The sequence below is a fragment of the Canis lupus genome, chromosome 1, assembly GCF_048164855.1.
Source record: "Canis lupus baileyi chromosome 1, mCanLup2.hap1, whole genome shotgun sequence".
NCBI classification, from domain to species: Eukaryota; Metazoa; Chordata; class Mammalia; order Carnivora; family Canidae; genus Canis; species Canis lupus.
The window spans coordinates 103,807,746-103,821,455 of NC_132838.1; the positions used below are offsets into that span (position 1 = coordinate 103,807,746).

General features: G+C 43.4%; 1 protein-coding gene across 11 annotated transcripts in view; it reads right to left on the reverse strand.

Annotated features, from left to right (window-relative positions):
• Nucleotides 1-582: 582 nt before the first annotated feature.
• The window catches only part of LOC140600101 (T-cell-interacting, activating receptor on myeloid cells protein 1-like), a 38,871-nt gene continuing 25,743 nt past the window's right edge, over nucleotides 583-13,710 (reverse strand). Inside the window, exons 1-7 of one of the 11 annotated variants that reach the window (XM_072768116.1) lie at nucleotides 5,860-5,912; nucleotides 5,687-5,721; nucleotides 3,723-3,758; nucleotides 3,302-3,592; nucleotides 2,745-3,041; nucleotides 1,294-1,497; nucleotides 583-920 (exon numbers count right to left, since the gene is read on the reverse strand). In XM_072768116.1, coding sequence (XP_072624217.1) covers nucleotides 1,298-1,497; nucleotides 2,745-3,041; nucleotides 3,302-3,592; nucleotides 3,723-3,758; nucleotides 5,687-5,696 — 834 coding nt within the window. In that variant the 5' untranslated portion in view covers nucleotides 5,697-5,721; nucleotides 5,860-5,912 and the 3' untranslated portion in view covers nucleotides 583-920; nucleotides 1,294-1,297. Of the gene's footprint in view, nucleotides 921-1,293; nucleotides 1,637-2,744; nucleotides 3,042-3,301; nucleotides 3,593-3,722; nucleotides 4,039-5,686; nucleotides 5,722-5,859; nucleotides 5,969-13,710 lie in introns of those variants that run through there. The other 10 variants (XR_012003305.1, XR_012003297.1, XR_012003306.1 and 7 more) reach the window with 10 other exon arrangements.

Below are 13,710 nucleotides of genomic sequence, written 5' to 3' on the forward strand. Positions count from 1 at the left end.
TCCCTCTCCTTCCACCCCATTCGTGCTCTCTCTCTCTCTCACTTTCTCTCTCAAATACATAAATAAAATCTTTTAAAAAATCGATACACTTTGGTATAAATCTTATCATTAACTAGTGAGTAGCAAAATTAGACTGAGATATGTGTGTGCTAGATATAAACTTTCAAAATGATACTATTTTTGTAAATTATTTTGGCATTTATTCAATTTCTGTATACCAGAAGTCTCAAGGGAAGAGGACCCAAATCTTTCTTGACCTAAAGGGAGTATGTTGATGCTTTGGGGTTTGGTCTCGAGAGCAACAGATGATTTATGAGAATGGTTTTGATGGCTTTCAATGACTTAGACATAAACCCACAGTTCAGAAAGTTCTTTTCCAGGACATTTGTTCTTAGCTTTTGATTTCAGAAACTACGATCACAGTTAAGTAAAAGATAGTTATTTTCAAGTTTATCAGGTCATGGAACACCTGGAAGTCATGCTGTATTACTTTTACTAAAACACTGTGGAATGCTATATCACACTTAACTATTGTGAAATTTAAATTCCACCTTTTCCATATCCTAGTACCAGTAAAAAGGATCCTGGTGCTATATGCTTTATTAATTTTGAATTTGACACAGAAAAAAATTTTACAACCAAATGATTCTATCTTATTTATGTCATCCTGAGGACCAAGAAGCCATTAATATGGAGCACAGTTCCCGGTCACTCTCTCCCAGATGATACTCTCAGAAGATGCAGGGACCACTTTGCGACTTAGGTAATGTCAGGAAATAAATGAGATCACATCTCATCTGCAAGCTTCCCAAACCTCCTTCTTGGTGTGCCTTCTGTCCCAGGAAGGAGGAGAACCAGAAGATCTCATAAGCTGTTAACTTGATCAAGGACTCATCATTCCACCTGGACAGCTGTGGAGCCTATGCATGGAAGGACAGACCTGAGATCAGAAAAAGGTAAAAGAGAAGGAATATTTCTCCTGGCCTCCCAACACAGGTTCTCCACTGTGGAACATCACCCCACTCCCATCCTCCACATCTAGGGGTGTTGGAAAAAGTACAGTAGTCCTCGCTTGTTATCTTCTCCCGCACTAATTGGGGTTTCTTCATGGGAAAGAGAAAGCGTGCTAAATGTTCCCACAATGAACAGGACAGTCCCATGTGGTAAAGAAATACCCCACCAAAAATGCCATTTGTATCCATGTTGAGAAACACAAGAAGTCCCCCTGGCAGAGTTTGGTGTTTCGAGAACCCCGTGCCACTATACCACCCATGAACAAGAGAAGCACTCAGCTGTTCTACACGGATCCACGTGGAGGCTCCTTCTGGCTGCACCAGGCTTCCACCAGGAAAGCCCCCAATATCACCACAATTATGGCAGCCAGACCCAGGCGGATGAGGTTGCCCGTGGTGTAATCCCCCGACGACCTGTTGTAATCCCCCCACGTGGTGTAATCCCCCGACGTGGTGTAATCCCCCAATGTGGCACCTGGAGGATCTGGGAGAGAGAAGAGGATGAGCGCCAGCCAGGAGAGGAGCATCCTTCCTTCTCAAGTGGATCTGCCCAGTGTGACTCTCTGCACCTGCTTATATTTCCTGGCCAGTGGTCAGCTGTACCTTCCCTGACATCGGGATCACTGAAAACACAACGTGAGACTTCAGGAGAGTTGTAGTGGGGTCTTCCTTTGCCTTCTTCCCTCTGTGTTCTCTCTGCTTTATCTCTCTTCTTGTGTTTCTTTGCTCTTCATCTCATTTCCACCCTCCCACACTGCCATTTCCCCTTCTCCCTCCTTGTGGTAGGAATCAGGCTTAGGAGGAACCCCTACAACCCAAGTTGCTGCACAGAGCGCTGAAGTACCTCAGTGGCTGCGTCTGCTCCCCTCCTCCTGCCAAGACTTACTGCCGCCAGGGAGCTCAAGAAGACTCAAGCTTAGAGGCTGAGCATCAGGACCACCATGCATTTCATTTCAGCTTCACCCAAGAAGAGCCAGGGCTCAGCATTGGCCCTGGTTCCTAGAGAGGACCCGCATTTGCATTTGCATCTTGCAACCCACACGTGCCATGAGTGCAGAGCTCCTGTCCGAGACCATCAGCAGCAATGTTCCCTGGAGGCAGAGTCTGCAGGGAGACCCCCGTGATGCCCTCTGCACCTCTCAGGGCTGCCCACCCGGACCTTGCTTGTTAACTACAGGCTGTTTGCGGACCATGGCACACACACAAACACTTAAAACACCCAGGAAGCATGGCATGGCCTCCAACGAAGTAGCGTTCTGCCAAACACAGAAGATCAGTTTAGAAGACACCACATCTGTGCCACAAAAGCAGGCGAGTGGGGAAGCACCACGTTCTAAGAATGACAAAGGTACCACCATGACGTTTCCATCACCGGGATGACGCAGGTGGCAGAAGGGGCCCTGGTGGTGGCGGGATGGATCGTTGGGAGGAACAACTTGAGATGTTATCCAAGAAGGCAAAACAACAAAGGCTGAAGACTAGAAAGTAGGAAAGGAGAGACTTAAAAAGGAGATGACCGTGAAAACAAAGGAGAAACAGGAATTGGGAAATAACAGAAGAAATGCTCTCCAGTTAAAAAATATATGTATGTTGCACACCTGAAACAGATACAATGTGATGAGTCAATATAGGTCAACAGAACCAGAGAAAACAAATAAAATAGCCAAAATAAAAAGAAACTAATCAATTAATTAAAACTTTAAAATGTCCTAAGAATCATGCAAAACCTACCTCTCACCTGGATCTCCAGAAAATTGCTAGGCTGTGAGGTCAAAAAAGGGGCCCCTATCTGGAAGTACACGCAGCTGTAGTTCCCGGCATCACTGACTGTCACACTCCTGAGGGAGAAGTCTGTCTCCTTCCCTGCTGGATCCTGGACCCGTATGGGCTCTGCTGCTCCCGCCTTCAGCAGAGCGAACTTTATAGGCATGAAAATATTGTCTGGCCTCTGACACTGCAGGGTCACGGTTTCTCCTGCGGTCACCACACCTCTTTGGTGGGCTTGGAGGGAAGGTTTAGGGAACTCTCCTGGAAGAGAAGAGGGCTCCAAGGTCACGGGGAGAAGCCTGAGACCCCCCCACCCTGTTCTCCTGGCAGGGGTCCCACCAAGCAGGAGAGACGATAGATCCCTGGTCTCACCCTCTTCTGACTCTGACTACAAGCCCTGGGTGAAGCCCAGCCAAGTCGTTCTGCTGCTGAGTTTCTCCGTCTCCCCTTGCCCCCCACCCCCGCCTCCCTGGGGTTCCTCCCCCACACCTGTCCCTGTTACTCCGAAGCACCCTCCTCACCTGTCACCAGCAGGAGGAGGATGTCACTGGGCTGTGAATTTATTTGTGGGAGCTCTCGTCTATAGTATTCGCAGGTGTATGGTCCAGCGTTACGGGTTTTTAGGTCATTGAGGTGAAATTCAGCCACGCCCTCTGTGGAAGCCAGTGATTGCAAGGACTCTAAGATACTTCTTCCCTTTCTGAGAACAAAGTTGACGTTCTTGGTGGAAGTGTGGCATTGCAGTGTCACATTGCTCTTGGGAGGCATTATCCAGCTGGGCCAGGCATTGAGGAAGGGCTTGGGAAAGGTCTCTGGAAGGAAGCAGATTTGGGGATGGGATTTGGTGCCCTGAGCTGCTCTCAAGAAGTCTCTTTAAGGAAAGAGAAGGGACATGGGGAGTTTGGAGTGAAGGAGAGAGAGGGTCTAAATGAAGGAACTCACCATCAGTCATCCAGCTACTTTGGCCAACACACAGCCCTGTGAGAGAACTGTCCATGAGACACGAGCACCCGGCTGGAGGCCCGTCCCGAGGGGTCTCCTGGGCGGGGGCTGCTGCTGAGAACGGACCCTGGAGATCATGCAACTGGGTTCTCACTTCCCCTCACTGGACTGTGGCTGCAGCTGTGCTCTCAGCTCCTGCCCCATTTCTCCAGGAAGGTCTCCTGTGTGGCTCTCACCTCACGTGGCCCCAGGACTGGTCCTGGTTCCACAGATGTTCACAAACCCTGTAATTCTTAAGAGAGCTTATGTAGTCACCCTATGGGAGACACAAAGTGTTACTGTCCTATCAACACCGGGGTGGGGGGGTAGCTACTCTGTATTGTTCACCTTAGTATCTGCAGTGTCTACACAATCCTGGAACTGAGTTAAGAATAAACAAATGCACATTGGCCAACTGAAGAGATGCCCTAATTTAAGCGTGGCTCAGATATTTCAAGGATGGTAGAAAAATTCAAAGTCATAGTAACATCTTTTCCTCATTTCACCAAATAGACCAGCCCAAAGGCAATGAAAGCCCATGGATTACCCTAGAATCTAGGGATCAGAGACTATTGTGAAGACCAATCACATCACTGGGACCCAATCAAGCTAAGACCCATACTGTCCCTATTTGTGGAAATCAGGCTTTCTTAGCACCAGCAAATGGCTGTCCTGAGATGCCCCCAGCTCTACGTCCCTGGACACTCCAAAGCACTCTCCTTTCATCTCCTTCATCTCTTTGAATTCAGGTCTCAATGATCCCAACCTGGCATTTGCTCACACACCTCAAAAACTTTACCATTATGAAGATTCCACGCCTCATTCTTCATATTCCATATGACCAAGTGAAAGCAATTGTGACTTTGGAGCCAGACAAGCCTGGGTTTGAATATTGAGGTTTCTGCTCACTCACTGTATGGCCCTGAGCAAGATCCCTGAACTGTCAGTCCCTGAGTGTGTCTCCATCATGCAGTACTGTTGGCAAGAGTCAGAGCAGTATTTCTCACATAATGGGATACAAACCGCGGGGCTCTACAGATGGTTTTTGCTGTGACATAGTATTCGATAGCATTGATCAGAACATCAGAAAGGCATTACCCTTTCAAATCACTTCTACTCCTTTAATCACAACAAAGAATTTCTTGAGCTAAAGATCAACCACCTTATACAACTGTCTCTAGCCAGCTGCCCTTTGTAATAAGGAAGTAGCTGGTGCTCCTGAGTGGTTCAGTCGGTTGAACATCTGCCTTTGGCTCAGGTCATGATCCCAGGGTCCTGGGATTGAGCCCCACATTGGGCTCCCTGCTCAGCAGGGAGTCTCTTTCTCCCTGCTTATTCTCTCTCTCTCTCTCTCTCAAGTAAATAAACAAAATGTTTAAAAAATAAATAAATAAAAATAAGGAAGTAGCTGGCCATGGGCTCAGAAATGTGATGGCCAACAGCCCAGATACAATGTCCTAATGTCTTCCTTTACATTGTGTATGTATTTATGATGACCTTCTATCTTTGGTAAGTGACCCTGGCTTTTCTTTTGAATTTTTGCTTTTTACTGTAAGCTTTTGGCATAAAGTTTCCATCTTCAAATGAATGTGCTTGTTTAAAATAAAGATATCGGAGCGCCTGGGTGGCTCAGTTAGTTGTCTGCCTTTGGCTCAGGTCATGATCCGGGGGTCCTGGGATCAAAGGACACATTCTCTCTCTCCACCCTCCACTTATGCTCTCTCTCACTATCTCTCTTCCTCTCTCTCTCTCGCTCTCTCTCAAGTGAATAAAAAAATATTTTAAAATAGATTAATAAAAATAAAGATATTGAAAAAATAAAGAAAGATAAAATAAGGCTATTGAGTCAGTAAAATTTCAAATAAGTAGGGATGATATAAGCATACAGGACAGATCATGAGCATAGAATGTAAGTGTTTGCATACCGGAAAACATTTGATGGGTAAGATGTATCCAAAGCCTCCCAAGGTTCCAGACACACATGAAGCAGATCAATAAAGACAAGCAGATATTATTACTTCTCTTTCCAATTCTAGTGGTCAGTCTTTCTCCACCCACCTTCACCTCTAATCCCACTATATGAGCCTAAGAAACTTACCAAAGCAGAGGAGGCAAAGGACTTCAAGGATCATATTGCCCTGCAGCCTGCTTTATGGGCCCCTCTTTGGTTTCATCGACAACAGGGAGGGAAGCTGGATGTGGGCGGTGGCATCTTTGGCCAACCCTTCCCTTCCTTCCTGTCATGTAACCCACAGGTTTTTGTGTTCCAACCACATTCAGGAAACAAGAAAGAATAGAATGCTCCACCAGGTCATAATTAAAACACTGCAAACAGAGTGAATTCAGGGCTCAAACTCTAACCCACCTAGAAGAGCCAGACATGCTAGAAACCTGGACCCAAATGACTCTACTGAGGAGATGGAAACAGGTTGGTGCAGAGACTACTAGAGATTCTCTGGTCTATAGGAAAGACACTGGACTTTGGAACTGAACGAAGGAGTGTTAGTGACTACTTTTGAGTTAGGCTCCACACTAAGCCTACTTAAGATTCTCTCTCTCTCTCCCTCTCCCTCTGCCACTCTCTGCCACCCCACTCACACGCACGTGCACTCTCTCTCCCTCAAAAAAATAAAAAATAAAAAAGATTGGAAATGAGGAAACATAAAAGAGATGCATGGGCAGCCCCGGTGGCTCAGCAGTTTAGTGCCGCCTTCAGCCCAGGGCCTGATCCTGGAGACCTGGGATCGAGTCCCATGTTGGGCTCCCTGCGTGGAGCCTGCTTCTCCCTCTGCCTGTGTCTCTGCCTCACTCTCTCTCTCTCTCTCTGTGTGTGTCTCTCATGAATAAATAAATAAAATCTTAAAAAAAGATGCACAAATACAAGGATTAGCTAGATGATAAATGTACATCCTACAAATAAGTAATTGCATGAAATGTAAATGGGTTCAAAATCATTTAAAATACTATTAGACTGGGTGTTTAAAAGAGCTAAGTATATACTGTTTTTTAAAGAGAAACACTTTTTAGAATTTTTTTTTTTAATTTTTATTTATTTATGGTAGTCACACACACACAGAGAGAGAGAGAGAGAGAGGCAGAGACACAGGCAGAGGGAGAAGCAGGCTCCATGCACCGGGAGCCTGACGTGGGACTCGATCCCGGGTCTCCAGGATTGTGCCCCGGGCCAAAGGCAGGCGCCAAACCGCTGCGCCACCCAGGGTTCCCGAGAAACACTTTTTAAAAATAAAAGGAAACACTTTAGATACATGCATAGATGAGTTGAAAGCAAAAAAAAATACAAAAAGATATAACATGCAGGGATACTTGGGTGGCTCAGAGGTTTGAGCGTCTGCCTTCAGCTCAGGGCGTGATCAGGGGTCCAGGGATCAAGACCCACATCAGGCTCCCTGCATGGAGCCTGCTTCTCTCTCTGCCTATGTCTCTGCCTCTCTTTCTCTCTCTGTCTCTCATGAATAAATAAATAAAATCTTTAAAAAAAAAAAGATATAACATGCAAACACCAGAAAAGGTGATATGGCCTATATTAGTATCACATAAGTAGATTCTAAAGCAAGAAATGGCATTAGATATGAAGAGGAATGTTGTGCCCAAGATCGCGAATCCGAGAAACCGCCAAGGAGCCGACACCGATGCAATCACACGAGGGTTTATTTACAAGCTCGAGCCTGGGACCAAGTATACCCGACGCAGCAGAGCAGGGACTTGGACCCGAGACTAAGAGGCTTAGCAACTTTATAGGGGCCAGTGGCCAATGGGATCGCAGAAAGTTGCACAGACAAGCTGGTCCACTGAGCCGGATTTCCCGTTAGGGTGTGCCCTGGTCATTGACTAGGGCAGGGCAGTATCCCTGGGCTGGATTTCGGATTAGGGTGTGTCCTGGTCTTTGATTAGGGCGGGGCAGTGCCCTAAGTAATAAGCAGGTCAGCACAAGGCGGGTGCAGCCCAAAATAGAGTCAGTCCTGCTCTGCTTGTCCAGGGGTAGGGGATTTTGTTCAATTTCCTGGGTCCCACAGGAATACTTCCTAATGATAAAATAGTCAATGCAAGGGAAATACATAATAATCCTAACTTTGTATGCATCTACTAACAGATACAAAAAAATCCATAAAACAATTGTTGACACTATTAGATTTAAATAAACCTATAATAACATTTTACCTTTTAACAGATATTTCTCAGTGACTGCATTCCACATGAAAAAAAATACAAGTCAAAACAAAGAAAGGAAAGAAGGACTTTCACTATTCCAAGCAATCAAACCCAGGAACGATAAAAGATGCCATTTCACTCTCTATTTTACAAAAAGGTTTTAATGCTAACATGTAATGTTGATTATAATCTGGGAAAACTTCATATGCATAATCAGTTTTTAGAATGATAAATCAATATTCTTTACTAAATGGCAACTAGGTTATGAAGCTAATCTGCCTCCCCCCACACACACACATTTATAGCCTTCCATCTGGAAGTTTAAATCTCAGTAGTTTACCCTGAGGAATAATTAATGTTATCCAAAAGATTTACAGGTTGTTAATTTTAATTAGTTTATATCAGCAAGTGAGTTGGGAGCAATATAAATGTGCAGAAGTAGGACTGGTTAGTTACAAGTTCTTACTTCCATAGAGGGGAAGCCTATGCATCAATTTAAATCACATTATGGAGCTTAAAAATAAAAATATCAATTTTCTAAAAAGATGTGATTATATATGTGTGTGTGTGTGTATACACAAATACAAATATAAAGAAAAGAGCCTCAACATTTTTTTAAAAGTTTAAAAAATAAATCACACTGTGGAAGCAATTTACAACCATGTTGTGAGAAAGTACCCATTGGCATGGAACTCTTTAAAATGTATTGGTTTGTGGGACACTTGGGTGGCTCAGCAGTTGGGCGCCTTCAGCTTGGGCCGTGATCCTGGGATCTGGGATCGAGTCCTACATTGGGGTCCCTGTAGGAGGCCTGCTTCTCCCTCTGCCTATGTCTCTGCCTCTCTCTCTCAGTCTGTGTCTCTCATGAATAAATAACACTTCTTAAAAAAAATAAAATAAAATGTATTGGTTTGTGACAAAAGAAGATAACAGTATAGGAGCTATATACATATATATGTATATACATATATTATATACATATATCAGAATTTTTTCTTATATATCACCCCAAACATTCCTAAAGGAGATGAGCTTTACATTACTAAAAAGAAAGGATAAGAACCATATGATCATCTCAAAAGATGCAGAAAAAGCATTTGACAAAATATAGCATCCTTTCTTGATAAAAACATTCAATAAAGTAGGGATAGATGGAACATGCCTCAACATCATAAAGGCCATATATGGAAGGCCCACAGGTAATATCCTCCTCAATGGGGAAAAATTGAGAGCATTTCCCCTATGGTCAGGAACAAGACAGGGATATCCCCTTACTAGTTAACATGGTACTGGAAGTCCTAGCCTCAGCAATCAGACCATATAATGAAATAGAAAAGCATCCAAATTGGCAAGGAAGAAGTCAAAGTTTCACTATTTGCAAAAGACATGAACTCTATGTAGAAATAAAAAAAAAAACTCACCCAAAAAATTGTTAGAACTAATGCATGAATTCAGTAAAGTCACAGGATAAAAAATCAATGTGCAGAAATCTGTTGTATTTCTATACAACAATGAGGCAGCAGAAAAAGAAATCAAGGAATCAATCCCATTTGCAATTGCACCAAAAGCAATAAGATACCTAGGAATAAATCAACTAAAGAGGTAAAAGATCCGGAAGGATTGGAAGAAGAAATATTGTTAAATTGTCTGTACTACCCAAAGCAATCTACAAATTTAATGCAATCTCTACCACTAGCATTTTTCACAGAGCTAGAACAATCCTAAAATTTGTAGGGAACCACAAAAGACCCTGACTAGCCAAAGCCATTCTGAAGAAGAAAAACAAAACTGGAGGCATCACTTCAAGCTGTATTACAAAGCTGTAACCATCAGGACAGTATGGTACTGGAAAAAACAGATACATAGATCAACAGAACAGAATAGAGAACCTAGAAATGGACCCATAAGTATCTGGTCAACTAATCTTTGACAAAGCAGGAAAGAACATCCAATGGAAAGAAAACAGTCTCTTCAATAAATGGTGTTGGGAAAAGTGGGCAGCCACATGCAGAAAAATGAACCTGGACCACTTTCTTATACCATACACAAAAATAAATTCAAAATGGATGAAAGACCTAAATGTAAGACAGGAGACTACCAAAATCTTAGAGGAGAACACAGGCGGCAACCTCTTTGACCTCCGCTGTATAAATTTTTATTAGACATGTCACCAGAGGCAAGGGAAACAAAAGCAAAAATGAACTCTTGGGACTTGATCAAGATAAAAAGCTTTGCACAGTGAAGGAAATAGTCAACAAAACTAAAAGACAGCTTACAGAATGGGAGCAAATATTTGAAATGACATATATGATAAAGGGTTAGTATCCAAAATCTGTAAAGAACTTGTCGGGACGCCTGGGTGGCTCAGCGGTTGAGCGTCTGCCTTTGGCCCAGGGCATGATCCTGGAATCCCAGGATCGAGTCCCATATTGGGCTCCCTGCATGGAGTCTCCTTCTTCCTCTGCCTCTTTCTCTCTCTCTCTCTGTCTCTCATGAATAAATAAATAAATAAAATCTTAAAAAAAAAAAAAGAACTTGTCAAACTCAAAACCCAAAAAACAAATGATACAGTTAAGAAATGGGCAGAAGGTACGAATAGACATTTTCTCAAAGAAGACATACAGATGACCAATAGACACATTAAAAGATGCTCAACATCACTCATCATCAGGAAATACAAATCAAAACAACAATGAGATACCACCTCACACCTGCCAGAATGGCTAAAATTAGCAACACAAGAAACAACAGATGTTGGCAAGAATGTGGAGAAAGGGGAACACTCATGCACTGTTGGTGGGAATTTTTTTTAAGATTATTTATTTATTTATTTATTTATTTATTTATTTATTTATGATAGAGAGAGAGAGAGAGAGAGGCAGAGACACAGGAGGAAGGAGAAACAGGCTCCATGCCAGGAGCCCGATGTGGGGTGGGACTCCATCCCGAGACTCCAGGATCGCACCCTGGGCCAAAGGCAGGCGCCAAACCGCTGAGCCACCGAGGGATCCCCTGTCGGTGGGAATTTAAACTGGTATGGCCACTCCAAAGACAAGTTTGGAGGTTCCTCAAGAAGTTAAAAATAGGGCACCTGGAGATATATATATGAAATCTTGCCATCTGCAATGGATGGAACTAGAGTGTATTATGCTAAGCGAAATAAGTCAGTCAGAGAAAGGAAAATATCGTTTGATCTCACTCATATGAGGAATTTAAGAAACAAGGCAGATGAACATATGGGAATGGGGAAAAGAAAAAAAGGAGAGTGGGAAGCAAATCATAAGAGACTTAATGATAGAGAACAAACAGGGTTGATGGAGGGAAGGGGGTGGAGGATGGGCTGGATGGGTGATAGAGATTAAGGAGGGCACTTGTGATGAGCACTAGGTGTTGTATGTAAGAGATCACTGAATTCTGCTCCAGAAACCCTGAGGTCGTGACTTGAGCCGAAATCAAGATTCCAAGGCTTAACCAACTGAGCCACCCAGATGTCCCAAAAGCCACAATGGTTTTGAGAGCTACGCTGGCAAAATTGCTGCCAGCATGAGCTTAAAGAAATTATAAAGGGGAGCCTGGGTGGCTCAGTAGGTTAAGGGTTTGCCTTTAGTTCAGGTCATGATCCTGGGGTCCTGGGACTGAGCCCCACATTGGGCTCCCTGCTCAATGGGGAGTCTGCTTCTCCCTCTCTCTCTCTGCTCCTCCCTGCAGCTTGCACTCTCCCTGCCTCCCTGTCAAATAAGTAAATAAAATCTTTTTTTTAAAGAAAGAAATTATACAAAGACTTGAAGGTTAAACTTTCTATGTACAGAAAGCAAGCTGAGAAACTGGGCCATCCAACCAACAGGGTCATATTCTTCAAGGTCCTCTTCAGATGTGGACAGGAAAGCTGATGAAAGACATCTCACAGGGAGGAAGCAAGACCTCACAGGACAGGGGATCCCTGGGTGGCTCAGCGATTTGGTGCCTGCCTTTGGCCTGGGGCATGATCCTGGAATCCCGGGATCGAGTCCCACATCGGGCTCCCTGCATGGAGCCTGCTTTTCCCTCTGCCTGTGTCTCTGCCTCTCTCTCTCTCTCTCTCTGCCTCTCATGAATAAATAAATAAAATCTTTAAAAAAAAATAATAAAATCTTAAAAAAAAAAAAAAAGACCTCACAGGACAGTGGGCTGGGAAGCCCCTCATAGAGAACAGAACTGAAACTTTATGAAGGAACATTTCCACTCCCAGAATTGTGGCTTCTAGCAGCATTTTCCCAGAGTGATTTTGAAGTTGCTGTAAACCAGTAACTGCTGTACATCTCCTACACACACAGAGAAGAAACTTTTTCAAGTGAGAGTATTGTGGTTATCACACTTCTCTTTTGTCATCATAGATGTATGGGGCAGCTACTTTGTTTTTTAGTTCATGAGTCTTGGGTAAAAAGGAGCCACCTATAGACTTGATAATGATCACTAGATCTAGATTTAAAGCCTGGGGCCATTATTGGATGGAAATTTGAGGGGGCAGATCCTGGGATGGGAATGAGCATATTTAGTTCATGGGATGTATATGAATACTGTGGCCAAGAAGTTGTAATGCAATAGATCATTAATAGCTCTTTGACTATAGATTCAGCCATGTTATTTGCTTTGGTCAACAGGATAAGGTGCGAGTGGTAATATTTTAACTCCAGCCCAGGTCTTCAGGGGGCATGGCATATTTTGATTCAGCCCCTATGCATCTTCCATTTCCATGAAAAGAATATGTGAGGGCTAGCACGTTGTTCTCAGGGGGAAAATGAAGGATATGTGAACTGGAGCCACGTTACCCCATCTTAATGCAGAAAAAACTGGATAGAAATAAGTGGATCGGAGAAGGACAAACATTATATGGTCTCATTCATTTGGGGAATATAAAAAATAGTGAAAGGGAATAAAGGGGAAAGGAGAGAAAATGAGTGGGAAATATCAGAAAGGGAGACAGAACATGAGAGACTCCTAACTCTGGGAAACGAACAAGGGGTGGGTAGAAAGGGAGGTAGACGGGGGGTGGGGTGACGGGCACTGAGGGGGGCACTTGATGGGATGAGCACTGGATGTTATTCTATATGTTGGCAAGTTGAACACAATAAAAAATAAATTTATTTTAAAAAAAGAAATAAGTGGATCTGAGAGATATGGAGAGCATGTGTGCACAATGTGCATTCACACACATTCCTATTACTAGCTAGGGTTGAATCTTAGTGATTTCAAACTTCAATAAAAATCAGGACTCACTTCCCATTGGTGTTCTGTTGGAAACTTCTGAAAAGTTGTGCTTAAAAAATAATTGCAGGAAAAGTTTGAGGTTGAATCACAAGGTGATGAGCCTATATGAGCTTCAAACAAAATGTCTTTTTTTTAATTATTTTAGTTTTTTATTTTTTTCTCCAACAATAACTATACCTAACACAAGATAATCATACCTGGAGGTCCTGAGATTTGTGTACACACTAACCTTGCAAAATCGCTGTTACAGAAACGTGTCCGGATCCATTTTTAGAAGAGGCATATTCCATCTAGTTGGCTGCGGTCTCCTCCACTTCCTATTAAGCAGTGTTTCTGTAGCAATTATGGTTTCCCCTGCCCCCTATGCAAAATGTCTTTAATAGACATGTAGAGGTCCAGAGTTGAAGCTTTTCCCCACTTACTCTGTCTTCCCTTCCAGTCTTAATATCTCCAATTATTTTAATCCCACCTGAGGGACTTGATCTATCTTGCCTTCTCAGAGAATGTATGAGAATCTACTTTCAGGTTCTTG